Source organism: Papio anubis, chromosome 2, assembly GCF_008728515.1.
Source record: "Papio anubis isolate 15944 chromosome 2, Panubis1.0, whole genome shotgun sequence".
Classification (NCBI taxonomy): Eukaryota; Metazoa; Chordata; class Mammalia; order Primates; family Cercopithecidae; genus Papio; species Papio anubis.
Genome location: NC_044977.1, coordinates 182,719,278 through 182,739,018, shown reverse-complemented (window position 1 = coordinate 182,739,018; position 19,741 = coordinate 182,719,278). Strand labels below are relative to the sequence as shown.

Here is a 19,741-nt window from a genome sequence, read left to right as displayed (position 1 = left end):
AAATCCAACAAAGGACTAGTATCTAAAATATTTAAAGAACTCTCAAAACCAAACAAACAATGAAAAAACAAACAATCCAATGAGAACATGTGCAAAAGACATGAAGAGACATTTCATCAGAGTATACACAGATGGCAAACATGGGAAACATATTCAGTATCATTAGCTATTGGGGAAACGCCAATAAAAGCCACAATGAAATGTCACATTGAGTATATAACATTTTACATTCTGTGCATGCAATGAAATTTCACATGTACTCCAAAAATATGTACAAATATAATATATCAAAAAAGGCAGATATAAAAGAAAATCACTAGACATTTATAAAAATGGGTAAAATGGAAAGCAATGCTCACACCAAACACTGACAAAAATGCAGAGAAATCCCATCACTTATTCATTACTAGTGGGAATGTAGCATGGTACCATCAGTGTGAAAAACAATTTATCAGTTGCTTAAAAAACTAAAAATACAACTACCATATGATTCCGTAATCATGCTCTTAGGCATCTATCCAAGAGAAATAAAACCTTATGGTTGCATGAAAGCTTTTACATGAATGTTTATAGAGGTGTTATTCGCAATAATAAAAAACTGGAAACAAACCAAACGTCTTTCAATGGATGAATGGTGAAACAAACTGTGGTACATCCAGACCATAAAATATCACTCAGTAATAAAAAGGAACCAACTGTTGATCCATGCCACAACCCGTATGAATCTCCAAAGGATCATGCTGAGTGAAAGAACACCAACCCTAAAAGGCTACATACTATATTACTTCTTTTATACAACATTTCCTAGATGACAAATTCTAGAAATGGATTAGTGATTGCTAGGAGTTAAGGTGGGGATTTGGGCTGAAGGGAATTGGGTGTGGCTACAAAGGGGAACAAGAGAGATGCTTGTTGTGATGGAAATGCTTTTTATTTTGACTCCATATCAACATTCTGTTGTGATATTGTGCTGCGGTTTTGCAAGACGTTACCACTGGGGGAAACTGGGTAAAGAGTATGTGTGATTTCTTTCTACGATTCCTTACAGCTGCATGTAAATCTATAATTTTCTCAAAATAAATATAGTTTTAAAAATCCCTTAAGAAAAAGCAATAATGTAATTTTCACTAGGTTAACCTAAAGTGAAAGGATACAGACCTAAATGTAATGTCTTAAAGACATCAAGGTTAATTTCTTGTTAATGTAACTATCCCAGGTAAGCGTTCAAGGGAAGCAGTGGGTTCTTCCCCATGTGATAATTCAGAGACAAAGGTGTGATTCCAACATCCACTAGCATCTTAATGATTGAGGCTCCAATGTCATATCCACGGTCCCACTGGTAGAAGGAGAAAGTACAAGAGTGAATTGGCCCTCTGTGTGTGCAAAACCTTGACCTGCACATTCTGTTGCAAATGTGGCCACATCTAGCTCCAAGGAAAACTGGGGAATGTAGTCCCTGTCAAAAAAGCAGCTTCTGAGATACAACCATGAACAGGGAGAACAGATTTTAATGGACAGGTTTCTGCTTGAAATCCAAAAAAAATTCAAGCAATTTGAAAGAATAAAAAAGAAGAAAACAAATGCCCTGGCTTTCCTGTTCCATTCTCCCTACTCCCAGAGGTCGCCACTGCTAGGGTTTGCAGTATTTCTTTTCAGACTTTTCCTAGGCATCTACACATGTAATCACAGATAAAGAACCCCCACAGGGAGACTCACGAAAATGAGTGCATGCTCTACATAACATTGAACAACTTTCTCTTTTCACTTATCAATATTTCTATTGTTCTCTGTCACTGCCTCTCTGTCTCTACACACACAGACACACACGCTTCATTTTAAAGAAATGCTTCTATTATATCCATAGTAGACATGTATTGCACAGATTATTTATGTTACTATAGAACCATTCCCTTTTGCCCCATATATAGACTGTTTCTAATTTTATGCTATTATAAGTAGCACTTAGTTAAACTTTAGGTAAAAAGCTGTTTCTCAGTTTAGCATTTTTCTAATTATGAGATTCAGAAATATAATTAATTCCTGGGCCCAAGACCACCGGGTAAAAGGCCTTCAAGTCTCATTTTTAAAACTCTTGTCTCTTTTTTTGGATTCCTTCATGTGTTTGTCAGCTAAGTTTTCCTCTGCAAAGGTTTACCAAATTTACTGAGTTCAAAATGCCAAATTTTATTTCTGGATCTGGTTTGAGTTTTATTTTACTTCTTGGTGTTCATGATTCTCATGTTAGTATGTATGTGGAAAAATAGGGACAACACACTGTCTCATTCTTGGAAAATGGTAGTTTCTCATTCTCAGGAGATTCTCTAATAAAAGGCAGATCCTTGGGTCAGTCATCCTGGACTGTGCTCTGCGAGGGGAGAAGTCAGGAGTGTAAGGTCATTCATACACACAATTCTTGCTTCTTAATTTAGAAACATTTCAAAAAACATAACAGTTCCTTCTTGGCTGGCCAATTCTCTTGAGTTTGCAGATCCTGACACTAGGTCTATCTCTTGGGCTTCTGGCTGCCCTCAGCCTCAGATCCTGGTTTCAGGAAGTATAAGGACTTCTCTCTTGGTCCTATGTCTGCTGATTAGCTTTGCATTGGAACAGTTTCTTCTGCTCAGTTGACTCCACAAATAATTCAGCTCTGGTCCTCTGGTTCCTCTTCTCTAGAAAATCCATATTTTTTTCCTCTCTTATCTCTCTATTTTATGACCAGGCCCTTTCTCTTCTCTCTGTATAAAAGTCACAAAAGCATTTTTCCCCCTGTGGGAGTTTATTTCTGCCTTATAAGCTTTCACTGGGTTCTGCCTTGCTCCTCAGTTAACCGTACTTTGGCTTGTTTCCTCAGCTTCCCTCCCTTGTCCTATTTCTTTCCCATCTGGCCTGTGTTCTTCTGTGTGCTTTACACTTGATCAGTTTGATCACTTTTATTGTACTATTAAAGGGTAGCAGGCATAGAGCCCTGGCAGCCCCCAGTGGGAGATGGCAGAGATCTGGGTTAGCAAAGGAGACTGATGATGAATCACTGTCGGGCAGACAGTGTGGTCTAAAGAATAAGCATGCAATTTGGAGCTAGAATGGCATGGTCAAACCTGTGTGTGCATGTGTGTATGTATGTGTGTACATGTATGCATGTATGTGTGCATGTGTGCATGGCAGACAATGGAAAGCAGAAAAGCTGGGAAATAAAACAGAAAAGAAACTTCAGCACAGCTAAAGGAAAGGAATAAGGAAACATATCAGGGGCTTTAGGGAGGTCTAGAAGAAGAATGGAAGAAAGTTTTCTGAGAATAATTTTTTAAAGTATTAAGAGCATTCTTTTCTTAACAAAACTGGTGAGAACAGAAGCTAGACTTCATGGAATTAAGGAAGAAATCAGCAAAAAGCCAAAACTCAGGCTCTGGAATCTGACTGCCTGGGTGTAAATCCCAGTATCACCACATACCAGCTAATTGATATAGAATAATCTTCTTGTTTCTCAAGTTCTTCACCTGTAAAACGAGGATAATGATAGTGCCTGCCTTCTAGGACTGTTGTGAGGATTAAATAAGACAGTACATGTGTATCACTTGGAGTTCCATCAGAAAAGTAAGACTACTCTAAGTAATAAAGAAAACAAAATTTATTATAAGGATGTGATTTTGTAGCGACCTGGGGGAGGAGCCTATGCCAGACTGTGTATCTCTTCATCTAGTGTTGGGCCTAAAGTAGCATGAGGGTACCCAGGCCGGCAGCTAGATAAGAAAGGTGGATGTGAGCAAAAGCAAAGACAAGCTGGACCCCATGAGGAGGAATTGGAACTCAAGTCTGTCTCTTCCCACCAGCAAACTCGATGCCATGACTAACATGCAGGAGCAGCTGCACCCCTCAGTAAGATGCTGTGTACGTGTGTGAAGAAGCTGAAGGAGAAGATAAAGCAGGAATTGGAAGAACAGCCAGTGACAATGTGAGTGAACTGCCAAAGTGCCTCGTGCCTCCTATTGACCTTCAGAGCATCAAAAACATGGCTGTGGCTTCATTTCTGCTTTTTAAATCTCATGCAGTATTTATCTTGTGACCTTCACTGACATGGAATCATTCGGGGATGGGAATTCTGGGAAAAGTGTTTTGAGCTTCGCTGTGTTGTCAAGGTGTAAAGGAGGGTGATGGTCCCCAAGACCCACTGTGTTTGTGGTGGAGGTGGTTGCCATGAGTTGGAAGTCTTTCTGCTTCTTCCTGTCACGGTTACTGCCAGTGTTTCAAGCTGGCAGGTTGGAGCTCTGTCCTCTCACAGCTGCTGATCAGAGCACTCCAGTCCTCTCCATGCACAAAGGCCCTTCTCCTTAGGCCCTGCTGGAGCTGTTCTTTCCTCCTGAGAAGAGGTTTACTGTAGCCATGGAAACTTGGTCCAAAACGGGAACTTTTTGTTTCCTATGAGAGGTATCACACTGCACGCCTTTGGAGTTCCAGCTTACCTGCTTTTCCTAACCTCACTGACTCAGACTGTTTACCCAGTTCAGACAGACCCTGCCTCAGCACCCCTTGACCCCAGTACCGTAATCCTCTCAACCACATTAGAATGGTGGGCTGCCATCTCCAAGAAACCACAGCCATGATCTCTGGGGATTCCTGCTGGCTTTCTGTGCACCCCCGTGAAACACTGGTCTTCATAGATAAACTACAAGTGTACACATAAGGAATGAAGAATCCATAACAAGTCCTCTGATTTATCTTCTCCATGCCTCAGTTTGTTTGTATGGAAGATAAGGTTGTCAGCCACCTTCCTCAAAAGGACATTCTGAGGCTTCACACTGAAGACTTGACATTTATTAACCAGGTCGTATGAAAGCCCCAGTTTAACCTCTGGAAAAATGCTTTGAGTGTTTCAGACATAGGGACCATATAAGCATAAAGAATTTTGCCCATAGCTCTTGAAGGACATGGCAGTCAGTCAGCAGAGGCATGGCTCAATCATTGGTTGACCCTGCTTTGCACTGTGCTCAGGCAAGTTAAGTGGGGGAATCGGAGTGACCAGCATGTACTATGCTGGTTTATTAACTATCAACTATTCACATACTGAACAAAAGATACTCTGAAAATATTTACCACATGAGACTAAGTCACTATTTAAAAACTACTTATTTGTGCAGTAAGAATTTTTATATTCAAAAAATTACTACAGTGCAACTGCCTCTTACTAGGATAGTACCACTCTTGGGGGACAAAAATAGTAAAACAAGAAAAAACAAGAAAAGTGACCCTTCTCTGTGCCACTGCAATATACCCTTTCACATAAATATTTCCTTTAATTCACTCAACATCTTTTCGGGTGGATATGATTATCTCTGAGGATCAGAAAAGTTAAATAATTTGTCCAAGGCCACCAGCCAGTAAGGAACTAAATTAGGTTGCTTGTATTAAAAACAAAAAACAAAAAACTATGCTCATCTCACAATCTTATCAAACGCTAATAGTTGCGTTCTAGCTTAACAGCTCTATTATTTAAGGTTTACTATTTATGTCCTTTCTTGTGATGCAGTGGTAATATAAATAAAATAAATATAAAATAATCTTGTAAAGACTATAGCCATTATATTTTAGAGCACATAATTACATTTATAATATATCTAAACTTATACAAGAGCAAATAATGTTGTTACTGTTCTTGTGCACTTAGGAAACAGATTAGGCTCCTTCAAAGAACGGTTGTGTAAGTGGGAAACAAATAACAACTCTATTCATGTGACGGGAAGGCCAAATGCATTCAGTGCTGGGAAGCTCTAGGTAACTGAAGAAGGCGAATATTTAAGAGAAAGCAGAAGTATTATTAGAAAACTACTGCAGTAAAGTCATGGCATTTTGGGTCATTCTGTTTCTGCTGTTTGGTGTGGGCTATGATTTCTATTTTTCCAAGAGTGAACCATCACTAAGAATCCCTCATTGTTTCTTGTATGTGGTATGTTGGAAAAGTGACTTTCCAAAAGAAATATGTTTGCTTTAATTATCCAAATCTCAAACCATAAGCCCAATAAAAATCATTTTGTGTTCAGCATGAAGGAAAGGCATAAATAAATAAGCACACGTTGTATTCACATGAGCAGAGAGTCAGCTCAGTTGAAATAGTGAAACTTTCAGAAGTAGGTGTCAGAAACATGACATGAATACAGAGAAAGACAATCCCAGTTGCCTTGCCATGTTGCACAGATTGATAGTGTATGAAGAAGTATAGTGAGATGCTTGGTGTGGAGATGTGTCCTCTCGGGCAGGAACCAGGGAAAGGGTCTGGAGGCGAGAAACCCTTGGAGCTCCTCTAGGTCACTGTTTTAAGTGGAGGCTTTCCTTGGTAATTAAACATGGTATTTGTATAATTTTAACTGTAATCTAAGTTCTTCTGCAGATAGTAAGTCTTGTTAAAAGGGAGATTTCTAGTCCTGTTGAGCACTTTAGTGTGTTTGGTTGTGCAAAGGGAAGGAAGGAGCTGGAGAGAAACACACTGTTTAAAAGAGTGAGAGGAATTTGGAGCTCCTGGGAGCAAGGTGGGAGGAATCAAAAGAGATCAGGAAAGAAGGGCAGGGAGATAGTGAAATACCAAGTGCCAGGACTCCTTCTGAGACTCTTTGTTGATATCATCAGGTTGAGTCTACTAAACTCAACACATGATTTACGGGAGTGGATTTCTCGTAAACAATGGTGAGGAGACTGAATTTTGCTTCCAGCTTGAGCTAGTGCAGCTCAGAAATAGCTTGCAGTTCTTCCTTCTGGGTGCTCACAAGTCCTACAGTTAATCTAAGAGACAGTTTTACTCAGTGCTCTTTACTTTTAAGATTACTTATAATTTGAGACTTAAAAATCATAACATGCAAATAATTCCTATCCTTTTCCCCCAATCCCTACCTGAGCTGAGCTGTCTCTAAGAGCACTAGAGATTGGAGGGGTGGATGCACAAGGGGACCTTGTGGAGCAGCCTGTCAGCGAGTGTTCTTTAAGTTGCTTTTGTGGAGGTGGCAATGGATCTGCAACATCACACCCACACCTTGTGACTGGGGCTGAAGCTGGAGTTTCTTGCCAAGGAATAGAATATAATCAAATCTCTAGTTCAGATCTTGGATTTAATCTCTATCTTAGTGGGCTTTGTTGACTGATCTAACCTCCTATAGACAAAAGTCATGGTCATCTAGTACCGTGACCTGGATACGTAAGAGGCGAGAGAGTGTGCTGGTAACAGTGATTTTTCTGATGATGTCAATACTCCATGGCATTCTGAAATGATCACAGAGATAGTTTCCCTTGACTACCATCTGCAAGGCAATCAAGCCTAGCATTCTGCCTTCAAAAAGTCCATTCACTGAAATCAATTTTTAAAATTATCACTAGTCAAACAGGAAGTGATAGACGCCACTTGAGAAATTCAGGGCAGGGCTATGCAGTTTCAGAAGAGCTGAGTTTGGTCTGAGGCCTCTGGAGAAACCTCCACTGCAGAGGCTGAACTTGCTTCTGTATCCCTGGGGAAGCCCTTTGAGGGTTTTTAACAGGATCAAAATGATACTTTAGGAGGATGATTCTGGCTTTAAGGTTGGCTCTGGGGAAGAACCACCACCAAAAAAGGCATTGCAATGGTGGAGGAGCTGTGAGCACACGGTGCCAGCAGGTTGCTGCCAAACAGGCTGCCTGACCTTGCTGTCCTGCCATGGGTCTCTTGTTGTTGCCCTATATGGCTGCAGACTGCCACTCAGTCACGGCCTCCCTCGTTGCTAGCCTGCTCTTCTCTTGCTCTTAACGTGTCTTCCCTTCTGTTTCAGCTCTCCCAATACCAAGTCTGTCTTCACCCCAACACCAGTTAGAACCCTTACTGAATGTCATTTTCACCTCTACTTCATGATGCCCCATAAACCTCTTCTTGGGTTCCTTCACCTGCCTGTATCACCCCAAGCATGTTATATTCTTGTTTCCCAGAATCTTCTCTTGCTTACATACCTCTTTCTCTCATGCTTTATCAGTTACTCATTGCTGGTAATGATTGATCTGTGTTGAGACATACATATAGAATGTATTTGAGAAATAAATTGCAGGCTAAGGTGGAAATGCTCATATCTCATTGTCTCCTTATCATCAGACCAGAGCTTATCTCTGATTCTGTTTTGTTTCCCAGGTCACACAAAGCCAGAGGTCACTGCGACCAAAATGTACCCTTCCCTGCTGAGAAAAATAAAAACTGGAAGGAGGAAAACAGATTTTTAACATTCTTCTCTGGAGGCTACGAAATTTACAAGATATAAGAAAGGTATCATTTCCTCAAGGAGATGGAATATTTCTGAGTGTGGTAGTCTCTGGATGGTGGTGGTAGTGGGGACAGTGGAGGAGGAAAGGGTTAAAGAGAGATGCAAGAAAAGAGAGGCCTAAGCACTGAGACTGCTTCTTGTGTAAAAAACAGGGAGAGACTGGCTTGGAAATCAATCAACTGACTCAAAGAAGAAATAACTGCTTAAATCTTTACCGGAGTGCAGTATAAATTCCATCTGAGTGTGTGTGTGTGTGTGTGTGTGTGTGTGTGTGTGTGCATGTATGCATGTGTGCATGTATGTGTGTATACACACATTCTGGAATTCCTTGCCTTCTAATTAGAACATGCACTGCAGTAGCATCCTCAATGTAGGCCCCAAGGTGGCAGGGACAGTGTGCCCTTGGATATAATCCTAGTGGCCAAACTGAGGAATCTTTCCCCACTTTTCTCATCCTCAGAGGCTAGCTTGGCAAAGGATATAATAACTTTCCTATACTGGTTACACATTAGCACCATGCTATTGGATTTTTCCCATTCTCCTTAGTTGGCTTTTTCTGAGTTTTGGGAACTCAGTATTCTTTAGGCATACCAATGGGGTTCAGTTAAATTTCTCTTGTTATCTCTCCACCTTTCCAAGTGGCAGTGCAATGCTGCATGTTTCCTATTGGTGCTGTAACAAATGACTACAAACTTAGTGGCTTAAACAATCCAAGTGTATTATCTTAGAACTATGGAGATCAGAGGTCCTTAATGAGTCTCATTGGACTAGGGGTATGGGGGCTTTCTTCAAGGGTTCAAGAAAGTTCAGCTGTGGTCCAGCTTGCAGGCTCCTCAGCAAAACCAAAGCCCTGCAGGTAACAGCAACTACCCTTTCTAGAAGTCACGTTAGCATCAATCTTCTGTTATTTCAGCTGGTGTGTTGAGGGTCTCACACTTCAAACCAAGGGCTCTTTAAGTATTTCTTCCTTCAGTAGACACAGAGCTGAGTACAACCTGCTCAGTCTTGCTACACTGTTGGTGATTCTTCATTGCCTGGTGCTGCCCCATCCCCATCCGACAGCTTGCTGTATCTGGAACCTCATCTGAGTCCTGCTACTGCCCTCTTGGCTGAGTCCATAGACCCTCATTGTCCCATTCTTTTTATTTTACTTTGGAGGCAAAGTCTCATTATGTTGTCTAGGCTGGAATGCAGTGGACCAATCGTAACTCATTGCAGCCTCAAACTCCTGGGCTCAAGTGACCCTCCTGCCTCAGCCTCCAAAGTGGCTAGGACTATAGGTGCATGCCATCATGCCCGGCCTAACCTCCTTGTTCCACTCTTTTTCTGCAGAGTATGTGATACTTCTCAGATGGCTGATTCTCTTGTGAGTGCAGTAGATGTTTCTTGGTCCTGAAAGCTCACAGATTTATTCCCAGCACTAGATCAATATGATTTGCCCTGCACTGCTTCATTGCATTGAATTTTATGTTTTTAATATCACATCTGCAAAAGATGTAAACTAATTTCTTAGTATTTAATGTTTCGACTCTCCCCCCACCCCCCAGCTGCCTGTGATTGAAAGGGAGAAAAGCAACTTTGGCAGCATTAGGGGTGAGCAGTTTCATGTTTGGGATCTCTCTATACTACGAAGGCTCTTGTGAGATCCATCATGAATGACAGGAATTTGGCCCAAATCACAAGATGCTTGTGATTTAAAAAAAAATCTGGTTCCTTTAGTTGTGAAGAAGCCTATATATTTGTTTCCATTTTGATGATGCTTTAACCCTTATTATTCTGTAAATAATTTTCTTCTGGGGTCCTAAACATCGGGACAGATGTGGGAAGGATGGGGACTTACCTGGATGGATTATTCTTTTTAGGACATTTCTCTAGAGATGAGATATGAACCTAAACCCTCTTTGGAATGATATGTTGCGTAAGTCAGCAGCCTGTTTCTCCTATGGCCACCATCATGCCTCCACCTAACCCCATCCCCTCTTCCTCACCAGCCTCTCTATCCCTCACCCAATCTTCTACTAATACTGCTAATATTGCTCAAATAGTCAACACTCCAACATGAAGGGCCCACACAATTGGAAACATTTGTGCTAAAAAGTTAAAAAAAAAAAAACCCACAAAAAAACCTTTAGTCCACAAAATCTAACTCTGCCCAATCTCCACAAAATACCCTCCCTCATCATCCGTAAGTTCTAGTGAAACTAAAGTGCTTCAGGTATTGGGAAATTATATGAGAAAGAGCGGAAAGAAGGCTGCCTTACCATACTTCCAATATAAAATTGCCTTTTTGGAAAGTGAGAACATTTTTAGCATGAGAGCTTTGAGCTTTGTAGGTCCTACGCCTAATGAAACCAGTAAAGTCCCAGCATGCTCTTATGGTTCACTGTACTTTCTCTATTGTAGCACTAATCACACATTTTTAGTATTACTTGTTTGATTACCATCTTTCCCAGTAAACTATAACAAATACCTGTTGATATACCGCAAAAAGAACAACCATTGTGTCTTAGTTCATTTTGTGTTGCTATAACAGAATATCACAGACTGGATAATTTATAATAAACAGAAATTTATTGGCTCACAATCCTGGAGGCTGGAAAGTCCAAATATTGAGGTGTTAGCATCTTGTGAAGACCTTGCTGCATCATCCCATGGTGAAAGGCAGAAGGGCAAAGAGAGGGCACAAGAGAGAATGAATCCACTTCCAAGATAAAGACATTAACCCATTCATGAAGGCAGTGACCCCATGACCCAAACACTTCCTATTAGGCCCCGCCTCCCAACACTACTGCATTGGGGATCAAGTTTCCAACATTTGAACTTTGGAAGACACATTCAAACCATAATACATTGTCATGACCAAAGAAAACTCCGTGTCTTGAAACCAGCAGCTTGTGATTCACCATACCCAAATTTAGATACTCTTAGGTATGAATATATTTAATCAGTTCATTATGTGATTGTCACCCTTATCAGTCTTGTAGGTGGCATGCCTTGGAGCTGTGATACGAACCCCATCCAAAGACTCAGTCTTTGAGAACTTGGAAATAAGGGCATACTTGCTTTTTGAAAGTTGAAATTTCAGAAAGTTAAGCACACTCTAGATAAAATTGGAGAGATTAAAACTCTTTTTGAAAACAGGCACTCCCTGGTTAGGGCAAGACTTACCTGAAAGTAAGAAATGTGCCTCTGAGAAGGGGACATATTTCTATACTATGAAAACATAGACAAAGTGAGATCACTAATGCAAAAGTGAGCACTGGCCATTTGAAGCACTGGATGAAGAGAGGAAATCTTATCCAACAACTATCCAATATGGTGGGTACCACTGTCAAGATCAATCTTATTGTGCATGTGGCTCTTTCAGGTTATGTGAGTTGGATGCTACCAAACACATCTCTAACCTCCATAGTCATTTGGTGCCCTTCCAAGTACGGGAGAGATTTAATGCAGTTGCCCTCAGGGAGACCAAGTAGGATAGATATGCCAGTAAAGTTTGTCCCTCAACATAATGACTATATTATTTTCAATGTGAGCTCATAAATTATTATTTTTGGGCTTATGTGACTTTTTGAGGTTGGTAAATGTAAGTCCTACTCTGAGAAGTGAAGTTCTCCTCCATGCACCAACACGTCAGATTCCTCAGTCTGCAAGGCTGAGGGTGTGTCTCATGGATCCTTGGAAAGTCATAAGTTCTTCTGGCACCACCTCTATATCATTGTATGCTTTTTGCTATAATCACCTATAAATCCTTAACTTGAAACTATTATTATCATCAAGGAAATAATTACAATAAACTATATAGTAAGGCATGACACCAATAATAATTATTGCCTGTGTGTTATTCTGCAAATCCAACATTTAATTTTGCAACCAAATGCTCTCACTAGCCAGCCACTTAGGAGCACTAGGTATGCTGTTTTAGGTGCAAAACCTCATTCCAACTTTTACCAGTTGTGTTACCTTGGGCAAGTGATCTAACATTTATGAGTCTCAGTTTCTCCATCTGAAAAATGGAGACAATAAGACTCAGTTGTCAGGATTATTGTCAGGAATAAATGAATTCTTACCATGCAGCAAGTATTTATATCAGGATAAGATTGATTATCCCAAACCCATGTTATGCACTCTTTATGTGCTTCTAGGAATACCACTCCAGTAGAAGATATATTTCAGTATTTCATTTCTTATACGCCTAACATGAAGGAAAGAAAAGGACTCCACTGCCTTAAAATTAGGAACTTGTAAGTTTCTTTGAGTTTATCAGAAAAACCCTTAACAGTTTTTCAACAGTGACTGTGGGTTTCATTGTAATTTACCTTTCTGTCAAGATTCCATGACCCAAATACTCTGCATTTGAAATTGAAGTTTTCTAAGAATATCTTTGGAACATCTTCATTTAAAAGTGGTTCCTTTACAGTTTGCTCCGGGGACCTAAAGAGAATGTTTACTTAGGAAATGACCTGAGTGATTCATCCTACATTTATTATAGAAAGGGAGACTGCGGCAGAAAGAACCGGCTGCTATTTCCTCCCTCCACGGCTGGCTCTAAGGCAGTGATTGGAGGTCCTTGTAGAATATCTTTTATTTCAACCACACTGTTGCTTGTCCTTGTCTTTGATGGAGCACATGAGTAAAAATAAATAAGAATATAGATATTTAGGCAGGGTGCAGTGGCTCACACCTGTAATCCCAGCACTTTGGGAGGCTGAGGCGGGTGGATCACTTGAGGTCAGGTGTTCAAGACCAGCCTGACTAACAGGGTGAGACCCTGTCTCTACTAAAAAAAGTTAGCCAGGTGTGGTGGCAGGCGTCTGTAATGCCAATTACTCAGGAGGCTGAGGCGGAGAATTGCTTGAACCCGGGAGGCAGAGGTTGCAGTGAGATGAGATCATACCATTGCACTCCAGCCTAGGTGACAGAGTGAAACTCTGTTTCAAAAGAGAAAAAAAAAAAAAAAAAAAGATGTGGATGCTTAAAGGATTTATTTAATAGATACATGTTGAACTCTGTATACTAAAGACATGACTTTTCCCCCAGCATCCACTGAACATTTATAAAGATGAATAATAGAGCACAAAACAACATGCCAATTAAGTCTTCAAAGCAGAAATCATATGTACCATATTTTCTGACTATAGTGTACAATGGTTTAATTAACACACACTAAAAATCAAATAAAAAATAAAAACTGTAACTAAAGATAATTTATAAGTGAATGAAAATAGAATCAGCTACTAATGTGGTCAAAGCTGAACTCAGAGGAAAATTTATAACCTTGGATGATTTTTATTACCCAAATAAAGAGTAAAAGTAAATAAACTAAGCACATAATTTTCAAACAGCTGATAAAAACAAAGATAGACAAAGAAAAATTTTACCATGTATAGAAAAAGATGGATTCAGGCAGTAACTTGAAAACCTGAGTAAATAATGCCAGGGGAGGAATTCGAAAGATGATCCACGATCTTGGAAACAGGTCTTGTATTTTTCCTGGTGTGTTTCCAGGACTTTAGTATGTCCTGACTTCCATGAAGACACGGAGGATGTTCAATATTTGTGTAAACTTGACAATGAGCTGATAAAAAACCCTGCCATCTTTTCATTTGCAAAAGGGGACTGTTAAAATAAATGGCTATTATCTTGTTAAAATTTCAAAGTATTGATACATTTGTATTATCCACAGGAAGATTAAAGACTATTTAAAACTTCTCATTGGAATCTAACAAAAAACATGTTCTAAGGGTCAAAATACCAGGTGTGGTATGAAACACACAACAGAGTGGCAACTTAGTAAAACCTAGGAGATGGTTACAGGATGTCATTAAACTAGTTTTAATTTTCTGTCCGAGTTTTTAATTTTTTTTGAGACGTAGTCTCGGCTCAGTCGCCCAGGCTGGAGTGCGGTGGCGCGATCTCGGCTCACTGCAAGCTCCGCCTCCCGGGTTCACGCCATTCTCCCGCTTCAGCCTCCCAAGTAGCTGGGACTACAGGCGCCCGCCGCCTGGCCCAGCTAATTTTTTGCATTTTTAGTAGAGACGGAGTTTCACCGTGTTAGCCAGGATGGTCCCAATCTCCTGACCTCGTGATCCGCCCATCTCGGCCTCCCAAAGTGCTGGAATTACAAGCCTGAGCCACCGTGCCTGGCTCTGTCCGAGTTATTTTTAAGAGTTTCTGTTTTGTGATAAATCTGTGGAGCACACCTGCTCACTCAGTTTCCTGGGGATGCTATTTTGGGCAATGATGAATTTTCTTTTATTCCCAGATTTATACAGCCTACTCCCTGCTGATATTTGCTACAGCTATCAGTGTGATAAAGCTACTTTCTCTGGAGTTTTTCACTCTTGGAGTATACAGGTTCCCACTTTAGTTTATTCTCCTACCAACTCAGATCCCAGAGTAGATCGTCTTCATTCTTATCATTATGATTGTGTGCTTTTGCTCTTTGTAAGTATTTCAGTGAGATGTAGGAAGACAGGGGATAGTAGAAGCATAGGGGCTTTTGGGTGATCTGATATGAGAATTCTTTACTGCAGAATTTCCCAAACTATGTTCCTTGGAATGTTATTTTAGGAGAGGCTAATAGGTGATCCACAGTTTTAAATTTCCTTTTTGGAGATTTACCGTGAGAATTAGCAAATTAAAAGTTCTGAGAAGTCCTGAGTAAAGAAGTCAGGTTCACTTTATTTAAATCTCAGCTTTTTTCTCCCACACACCACTTTTTCACAGCTGCACCTCTGACTGGACCTGGCTGTAGGCTGAGGCTGGCCAGTAGATTTCCTTCTTGGCTCTCTCCTCCTTGGAGTAGCCAGTTTCCTGGACAACTGGCTCTTTTGCCTTTTAACAGTACTTGACACCAAGGTGTTGTGATCTTCCCACTGGTTTTATTTTTCTCTCTTTAGCAGCAAAGAAGACTAACTCTAATAGATCCTACCATGTTCTACTCCACTACCTACTCTAAATATGCAACCCAAATGCTGGACTCTTCCTCTTAATGGGAGTGAATGAGAATGTGTGTATGGGTGGTCATGGTGGTGGTGGTGTGTGTTGTGTAGTTAGGAAGGAAAAGTGGTCTGTGAAATCAACCATCTGTGAAATCTAGCCATCTGGACTTCTAACTGTCTGTGAAATCTAGCCATCTGGATATCTACACATGGACTCTCTTTGTAGCCCTGCTGCCCACGTGAAAGGTGCTGTAGATGTCTCCTAGTGATGGGAGGTAAAGGGAGTTCTATTCTCCACTTTCTGGAGCCCTGAGGAAGGCTCACTCAGTTCTTCATTTCAAATTTACTATAATAGAAGTAAAATCTTACAGCACTGGTGATGAAGTATAGGGCATATCTTCCCTGGTGCAGCTAGGTATGTACCATCCCTTGGCTGTAGGCAAGCGCAGGAGGTAAGGGGGTACAAGGCTGTTTTCGTACACTACAAAGCATATCCCTCAGTTTCCCTTTTTATTCTTCATATGGACACTTCCCCTCCTTCCCTGTCTCCTCACCAGAGTATCTCCTGAGGTCTTCATCTCTTCTTCACTCAAAAACTGTGGTTCTTCTTTTAGCCATTTTCTGAGTCTTGCAAACCTTTAAGACTTTGGCAGGCCATAGCTATCCTTGTGCTTGTAATTTCTGCAGACAGGCAGGAGAAGAAAAGTTGTGGCTCCTAAAATCTGTGTTTATGTAAGCATTCATGAAAATCTATATTATGAGAAACATCTTGCTTTTTCCCTTATGTCTGGATGACTCCAGATCTTTAGGGAATACTAGATATCTTGTATTTGGAGGGGTAATTGCCTGCTAGCACTTGATGTTTGCAACACTTCTGGGCCTCATTGTGCAGAGAGAGCATTTTTCTCTTCTAACAAACTCAAATTTTGTAATTTGACTCAAATTACAAAACCCCTGCTTCTGTTATCTGTTTCTGTATAACAAATCACTCCAAAACTTAGTGACTTAAAAAGTCCCCACGTAGTTATCTTGCTTATAAATCTGTAACTTGGGCAGGGCTCAGCAGGGATGACTCATCTCTGCTCTGTGATGTCTGCCACCTCCGGTGATAAAATATGTAGTCTTTCCACTGGGTCTTTCCTGCATGGTGGCCTCAGGGTAGTTGAAATTCTTATGGTATCTGAAGGTTCCAACAGAGAATGTTCCAAGAGATCAAGGCTAAAGTTGCTTTTAAAAGTTAACCTCAGATGCAATCATAGTAATGGGGTCATTACTATGTTTTGAATATGGTTTGTCCCCTCCGAAACTCATGTTGAAATTTGATTGCCATTGTGGCTATATTGGGAGGTGGGGCTGAATGGGAGGTGTTTGGGTCATGGGGAGAATCCGTCATGAATAGATAATGCTATCCCACGGGTGTGAGTGAGTTCTTGCTCTCTTGGGACTGGGTTTGTTATTTCAAGAGTGAGTTGTTAAAAATCAAAGCTGCTCCTTGTGTTTGGTCTCTCTCTATATGCCTGCTTTCTATTCTGCTTCTCTGCCATACTATGATACAGCATATGGCCATCGTCAGAAGCCAAGTAAATGCCAGCACTATGCTTCTTGGACTTCCTAGCCTCTAGAATTGTCAGCTAAATAAATCTCTTTTCTTGATAAATTAACCAATCTTAGATATTCTGTTACAGAAACAGAAAATAGAGTAAGGCAGCTTTGTAGTACTACTTCTGCTGTATTCTATTGGCCACATAAGATCAGACCTGATTCAGTGTGGGAAGGGACTACACAAAGGAAAGAATATGAGGAGGTAGGATCTTTGGGAGACTACCTTGGAGGCTAGATACCACATCTTCTTTCTTTCTTTCTTTTTTTTTTTTTTTTGAGATGGAGTCTCGCTCTGTTGCCCAGGCTGGAGTGCAGTGGCCGGATCTCAGCTCACTGCAAGCTCCGCCTCCCAGGTTTACGCCATTCTCCTGCCTCACCCTCCCGAGTAGCTGGGACTACAGGTGCCCGCCACCTCGCCCGGCTAATTTTTTGTATTTTTTAGTAGAGACGGGGTTTCACCATGTCAGCCAGCATGGTCTCTATCTCCTGACCTCGTGATCCGCCCATCTCGGCCTCCCAAAGTGCTGGGATTACAGGCCTGAGCCACCGCGCCCGGCCCACATCTTCTTTCTATTCAACTGTAAAAGGCAAACAGATTTTTAAGATTCATCTTAATTAAACATGGATATGATATGACATCATTGTGCCAAAAAGTCAGTGGGTATCACAACAGAAAGAAGAGATCAAGACACATGTTTCTGATGCTCCTTTCCACTGTATTGTTTTTATTAAATGGAATACTGAATTAGAGGCAAAGAGCATTTGTACTAGGCATCCAATTTTACAGAAAGGCAGTCATATGATCTACCCTGGCTCTCAAAGAATCCATCTTGCCATTGTATACCTGGTTTTGCATGTGGCATCAGAGAGGGAGGAAATTCTGGATGCTGGCTTTAAGATAAGAGTAAGGCATCCAAACTTCTGTGAAACCAGCAGCCATCCCCTCTCAGTTCCCAACTTCACACTGAGTAGGAACAAAATAAATAAATGGAGACTAATGACGCTTTGGTTTGGGAAATAATGCTTACATGCATAGGATGCATCCACTTAAGTCTTTTAAAAACCATTGTTCTAATGATTTTATTGCTCTGTAACAAAATAAATCAAACTGACATTGATTCCAAGGTGATTGTGAATTGAAGTTTAACCATATTAATGACTAACAGGATGCAAGTTTGAGTGCTAGCAGGCTTGAGTAGGAAGGCATCACAGTATATTGCATTCTTGTAAACATTAGTACAAGTACAGAGTAATAGAGATTCCCCTAGATGATGCTAATTGGGCCCCTAGTTCCTCTACTTTCAGAAGGATGAAGCATTAGGATTATTTTCCATTTTACATCTGCTAGGGTATAACATACTGCCCTAAAGAAGAATGGATTCCAATTTGGCTACATTTTTTCTAAGATGCTGTTGTTGATTCCCCTTCATGTTCCTAGTTCCCGCAAAGTAGGTTCAACCTCCAAAGTGGAGTCCTATAGGACAGCATAAAGGAAAAATGCTGCCTCCAATAGAGAGGATGTAAAATGAAAGTGTAGACTTTTTGTTATAGTCTCTTCCCTAGGTCCATCGCCCTCAAGCTGGGATTTCATAACTCAAAGGGCTGTATAATCTTCAATAAGTAAGAACTCTCTGCCCCACCTTTCCCCACTTCTCCTCCCCACTGTATCTATGTCTTGTGTCCTGCTCTGTTATCCAGGCCAGTACCTAGAACAACAGGAAGGATGGCTTGTCATCAGTCTTTAGGCAGGTCAGGTCTTTGGAGGTGATGCCATGTCAACATAGCCCTCACATCTAATGCATACCACTAGATGTACTCAGAGGACTGAAGAGAAAGAAAGAACAAGCTGGACACTCTGGATAGCACAATCACAAAGAGAGGGAGCCTGGGGAGCACTGGAATGCTGGGGGCTGGGAAGCAGGCCTTTCTGATGCTTTGCACAGAGATTGCTTGGGGCCTGAAATGTGATGACACTGACTGACCAGTACTGGTGACATAGGTCTGAACCAGAATAATACTTGGCTACATGGATCTGAATCTTGCACTGGGCTACCCTGCAAACTGGAGCACACCCCAGTGTGTTAACTTACACCACACAGACAGGAAAGGAGTGGGATCCTGGGGGACAGCTATGGTTTATAGTCCTACTGCTGCTGCCAAGCATGGCATCTGGCTCTGCCTGCTGACTCTCTCAGCCTCGTCCCCATCTGGGGAGGCCTGGATATGCTGTGCAGTGGGCCCTCTGTTTTGTGGCTGTTACTCCACAGTCTCAGATACTTGATTCTTGTCTCACTGTTTCCTGGGGGGCTGGGTCAGTGCGGCAGCTCCTCTGGGTTGACGCAGTGTGAGATGAGGCAGAGGCATCACAGCAGAGCTTGCCTACTGCAAACGGAAGAGGAGCCAGCAATCAGATGTTTTCTAGGACATCAAGGGGGATGAGGCCTTTCTTTTTTCCACTGAGGACTCTGATAAAGCCATCTTGCTCTTCTTCAGAACTCACGCAGATCTGAATGCCAAGGAAGAAAAAAAAAAGACTTTACTGTCAGCAAGAAAGAAGTTAGAACCTGCAGCTTGAATCCCTGCTGACTGAGGTTGCAGGAGCAACAAACTGGAAAAGGGAGAGTAGTTTCAGGGTGGGAAATGAGCACAGTGAGAATTTGATAAAAAATTAGGCAAAAACCTAGCTTTGGAATGAGGCCCAGGCATTCAATGTTTTCTGAAATTTAGCTTTATGAATGAGGATCAATAAAATGAGGATTAATAGTACTGTGACCCTCTGAAGAGTCACTGTGAGGACAGAATGAGATAAGAATGTTTGTCACGGAGCCTAGCATATGGCATGCAATGAGTTCTCAAGACATTATTTAAAGGACCAAAATAATAGCTATCATGCAGCAGACTCCCGTCATGTGCTCAGAATTTTATATGCGTCTC

At 41.2% G+C, this 19,741-nt stretch overlaps 1 protein-coding gene and 1 long non-coding RNA gene across 4 annotated transcripts in view; one reads left to right on the top strand and one right to left on the bottom strand.

Annotated features, from left to right (window-relative positions):
• The first annotated feature begins 641 nt into the window (after positions 1–641).
• LOC103882456 lies at positions 642–10,390 on the top strand. Its single transcript, XR_002520608.2, has 2 exons — positions 642–3,949; positions 8,132–10,390. It is a non-coding gene; the product is annotated as an uncharacterized LOC103882456 (long non-coding RNA).
• A 7,112-nt stretch (positions 10,391–17,502) lies between these two features.
• Positions 17,503–19,741, bottom strand: part of STAC (SH3 and cysteine rich domain) — a 161,266-nt gene continuing 159,027 nt past the window's right edge. For 2 of the 3 annotated variants that reach the window (XM_031663860.1, XM_009201902.4), the window contains exon 11: positions 19,215–19,313. In XM_031663860.1, the coding sequence (XP_031519720.1) occupies positions 19,215–19,313 (99 nt within the window). Of the gene's footprint in view, positions 19,314–19,741 lie in introns of all 3 variants that reach the window. The other variant, XM_017956025.2, reaches the window with a different exon arrangement.